Below are 4,840 nucleotides of genomic sequence, written 5' to 3'. Positions count from 1 at the left end.
TGACTAAAACAAGCATTATGTTCTCTCATTTGATCATGTTCAATGAAAAAACAGTTTGTTTTTTACCATCAAGGTTTCAAGTTGTTCCTTTTCTGCTCCTTTCAAAAAGCTGAGTTTATCAACTCCAAGTTGAAGTTTGTGGGCCATCGACAATGTAACGAAATTATTTTAGACCATCAGGTCAATTTAACCTGTAAAGTTGCTGCCATGTGAGCAGGAGGTTACGGGTTTACGTCTTGAAAACAACCTCTGACGGAAATGCAAGGTAAGGATGCATACAATACACCCTTGTGGTAGGGGTCCTCCCCTGGACACTACGCATAGTGAAAGCTTTAGTGCAGCGGACTGCCCTTTTTATCACCTAACTACTAAAATGCTGCTAACTCCAACTAACATGCAGCCAAGTACTTTTTTTATTTGCTTTGTGTGGTTAACACAATGTTTAGTACTATCTAATTTTTGGCTAAGTCAAAAATAAATATATGTATAACATGTATGCACTTCTTGATGATAATCAAACTACCAATTATCCCTTTTGACTTGCTAGCTATGACTACTACATATACTTCTAATTAAAGACTTGTGTGAAATGACAAGAAAAACAAGAGGAAGACTTAAATGGTAGACATGTACATCCTTGTTTTACGTTGACTGTCAGCTTACCACAACTCTTTTCTTTTTTCCTCTTTTATTCGGCTTTGGGACCGGCTATACTAGTAAGATGAACATCCTCAAAATGGTCTTAATGAAATTGAAGGGCAAGAAGTTAATAACAACTACATTTCTCTTTCAATCCTTGTCACATAAAATTTACAATGTAGCTAGTTGACATTAATTTAAAGAGAACTATAGTATAAACAAGATTACTTCTCTTAATTGATTTCTCCTCTCCAAGTCTACCTCATGGGGAAAGCAAAGGAAGCTTACCTAGTATATTAAAGGTATATATGAATCATTGTATCTATTTCTCCATATCCTATCGTCACACGAGAAACCCATCTTGTTCAGGACAATACGGTTGTAGTAGTCGTCATACTTACATTAGAAAAGAGGTACAAAATATCAACCTAATTATAGAAATTCCTCTACCAAATCACCAAAATCAAACTTCCCATTGCAACACTCCACAGCATTGACCACTTCTTGAAATGCAACAACACTGCATGGCACAACAAGTCCATTTGTTTGTTCAAAACCAAACTCATTGTATGTCTTCTCCAACAAAATCTTGAACAATGGATGTGAAAGATAGCTTGTTGGCACCGGGAATCGTTCTCTTTCTTCCCCTACATACATAGCAAATGTCCCCATCTTTTTTGATGATTTTGCACTTGTTGGACTACCCCCTTGATGATCTTGATCTTGATCATCATAATCATGATTCTTAACAAGCAAATATTCAAGATGTTGTGATTCATCATGGTGAATAGAATTAGCACTAGTTGTTTTAATAACCTTAGCCTTCTTCACTAATTTCTTCATTGAACCAAACTTCTTACCTAGCATTTTGTGTACAAGAAAATGAAGAAGAAAGAGAGCTAAAGAGAGAAACAAGTTTACTTTCTTGAATATTTTTGCAATGAAAAAGAGTGGGTGGCAATTGGTTTTTGCAGTGGAGAATTTCTCAAAGAGGGCCAACTTTTGACTTTAAAAAATTGGAAGTTTGTGCCTATATGATTGTAGTGGTTTAATTTACTTGTCCTTCGATGTTGTCTCTATGCACTTTTGACTTATCAATAATAGCATATATATATATATATGTCAAGAAGACCTCATATCATAGACAGATTCAAAATTTAAATTTTACGTGGTTGCACTCAAAATTTTATCACATTTCAATATTATTAAAAGAATTTAAATTTCTAACTAACGTTTCTATAGAAATTTCATAGGAAATTTTCATTTTCTAGTGATGCGTTTTATTATTGGGTTCAAAATCTTCATCAATACTTTTTAGTAATTTTTATAACACATAGAAAAGGTTTAAGCTAAAGTTACTGAATCAGATGAACTCGAGATTCTTTACTAAATTCATCTTACATAGGACTTATTAAAGAGGAAAAAAATTTAAATTTACACGCGCTTGTAATTAATTTAAAGTTTAATTAAAGCGTGATTACATGCACATTATGTACTCATGATTAAGTGACAAAAATTGTACGTGCAAATACATTTTTTCTACCCTTAAATTGTTAAACCACTCTTTAAAAAAAAAAATACAATGGGCGCTCAGAGAATCGTCGAATCTGATTATTTGACGTTCATTTTATTTAATTTAAGAACAATAAAAGAAAAAAGCTAACCGTTTGAAAGTGCAGTCGACATGTGGTTTGCGGAATTTTTTGTCCCGAGCAATTCAAATTAGTAGATATTCAAATGTGAAACTTAAAGATCTGAGATAAGTCCTTTTTTTTTTCTCTCTTACTACTTGACAGAGGATACCGTCCACACTAAATACCAACCAAATATTATACCTTGATTAATTAGGTAAATGGATGGTAGAGATCTAGAGTTTGTTATATCAAATAATATTTACAAACATTTAAAAAGAAAAAAAAAACACTTTCTTTAAATAGAATTAGCAATAACTCATGCTATATTTTAGTTTTTAGCCGTTAAGCCATTACTTAAAATGGAATATTGGATTAGTTACAACCATTAGATTCCTTTATAACAAACAAATATAATTTTTAACCATTACATAATTGAATAATCAAAAATCAAGCTTAACTTAATTAACTCCAATTAACCAACTAAAAAAAAATTGATTTATCACCAACATTTTCATTTTAAGTATAATATACGTTGGATGGCTGAAAATGGTGGGTACCCATGAAGCCAAAAATATCTAAAAGAAAATACTATAAAGTATATACCCCTTCTTTCTGGTCTCCGAGCTAAATAGTGAACGAACTCACTACAAAATGCCCACTAAAAAATAGTAGGGGAGCCAGAATTTTCATTGAAAAGACTCAAAAGTAAACATACGAACTAACTGAAGGAGTTTAACATCTACTAAATATACATAAAAAATAATTTGAATCATTTATAAATAGTATAATTTTTCGTCGAAGGGGGTTCAGAACCTCCTCGATGAGAGGTGGCTCCGCCCCTGCCGAAAGGGCAGAAAATGTGGCAAAAATTGTGAATTTTCACGAAGGTTTCAACAAAAAAGCATATACGCCCCCCGTTGTACTCTATGTGGTACTTTTTCTTTTTAGTACGTCTAAAAAAGAATGTAAATTATTAAAAATGATTTAACTTAAAAATTTTTTTATCCCTTACTACACAAATATCTAAAGACAATTTTAGATGATGAATTTTAAAAATCTTTATTTTTCTTAAGTATTTTGTCAAGTTAATGATGTCATATAAATTGAGACAAAATTCAAAAAAAGTATAAAATATATATTATATTTTTTTTAATCATTATGTATCAAATTATTGGTTTCACATAAATTGAGATTGAACTCAGAAAGAGTATAAAGTATATATTATAATAATTAACCGTTGGAATATTTATCACTTTATGTGATTAAAAATTAGTCAAAACTACCAATAATTTCTTTATTAAAAAAAACAAAAAAGAATGAAGAGTGGATAAACACAACTTTTGAAAGAGAAGAAAAATCAAAGAGAATTTTGGACAAATAAGTAGACTAAGGACGGCACTACTTGCCAAATGTCAAAATAGAATGGTTGGAATATTGGCATCCACAAAAGGACATTACTTTTTTTTAAAAGTTATCGTCTCATATTCGATATTAGTATGAATATTAAACTAATTCATATGTATCTTACGTAAGGATAACTTAAAAAGAAAATTCTTTAACATATATTTTTTCATATATGGAGGGCTAGAATTTACAATTTCTAGTACATGTATTTGCATTCACAAAAAGACGTAACTATTTTTAAAAGTTATCGTTTGATGTTTGATATTGGTACTAAATGTTAAACTAATTCGTATGTATCTTGCGTAAGAATAACTTAAAAGGAAAGTTGTTCATAAGCTATATTTTTTCATATATGGAGGCTAGAATTTGCAATTTCTTGTTAAGATAAAGAATGGAGGCATTATATTCGTCTCACCACAATTTTTATTTATAGGATATAACATTTTGCCCCAAAAACTATAAAGAAATAGATGATTTAGTTAGAATTTTGATTTAGTGATAAGAGTGTAATGCATAATGCATGAGTTAAACCCACGCTGCTGCTTCGAACCCTAAGGGGTCGTTTGATGTGAGGTATAAGGGATAAATAAATGAAGGATTATTTTATCTCATGTCTGGTGTGGGGTATTAGTCTGTAATACCCCGCATGTTTCTAAGCTAGGAAGTGAATAAGTATTCCTACGTGTGAAATCTCCTATCCTGTGATTCATACTTGAGTACATGACTTACAATGAATATCCTAGTGATAGGATAGCTTATGATGCATTAAGCATGTTCATATGAGTCACTTAAGGTAATACAAGCTAAGAGTTTTTGAATCCATCAAGTTTTAGTGTTCGATATTGCAAGGGTCATCTTTGAATGAGTATAACTCGATGTTAATGTGGTATTTTGGCTGATTTAGACCCACCAAATTGTAGAGAATCGAATTAGCTTTCCAACGATAACAATTTCGCCTTAATCTAATACCCGAGCGAAATGTTATGCCCATTTTCGTGAGAGACAGTAAGCATAGGCGATTGGTTAGGCGCCGCCCAACCCAAGCATAGGTGATTGGTTGGGCGCCGTCCAACCCAAGCATAGGCGATTGGTTAGGCGCCGTCCAACCCAAGCATAGGCGATCACTTGGGCGCCGCCTAAGTCAATTCTAGGTGTTAAAAACA

The 4,840-nt window shown here is 32.0% G+C and overlaps 1 protein-coding gene across 1 annotated transcript; it reads right to left on the bottom strand.

Moving 5' to 3' along the window:
* Positions 1-751: 751 nt before the first annotated feature.
* On the bottom strand, positions 752-1,752 carry LOC107842143 (auxin-responsive protein SAUR71). The gene has a single exon (XM_016685908.2). It carries the CDS (start codon positions 1,504-1,506, stop codon positions 1,072-1,074), a length of 435 nt encoding a protein of 144 aa, XP_016541394.1. The 5' UTR covers positions 1,507-1,752; the 3' UTR covers positions 752-1,071.
* Positions 1,753-4,840: the final 3,088 nt, after the last annotated feature.

Source organism: Capsicum annuum, chromosome 9 (assembly GCF_002878395.1).
Source record: "Capsicum annuum cultivar UCD-10X-F1 chromosome 9, UCD10Xv1.1, whole genome shotgun sequence".
NCBI lineage: Eukaryota > Viridiplantae > Streptophyta > Magnoliopsida > Solanales > Solanaceae > Capsicum > Capsicum annuum.
The sequence above is the reverse complement of the archived record's forward strand: the minus strand, read 5'-3'. Positions and strand labels throughout refer to the sequence as shown.

Bases quoted from the DNA above. Each gene is read 5' to 3' on its own strand.
- LOC107842143 (XM_016685908.2), bottom strand. From the start codon at position 1,506: ATGCTAGGTAAGAAGTTTGGTTCAATGAAGAAATTAGTGAAGAAGGCT.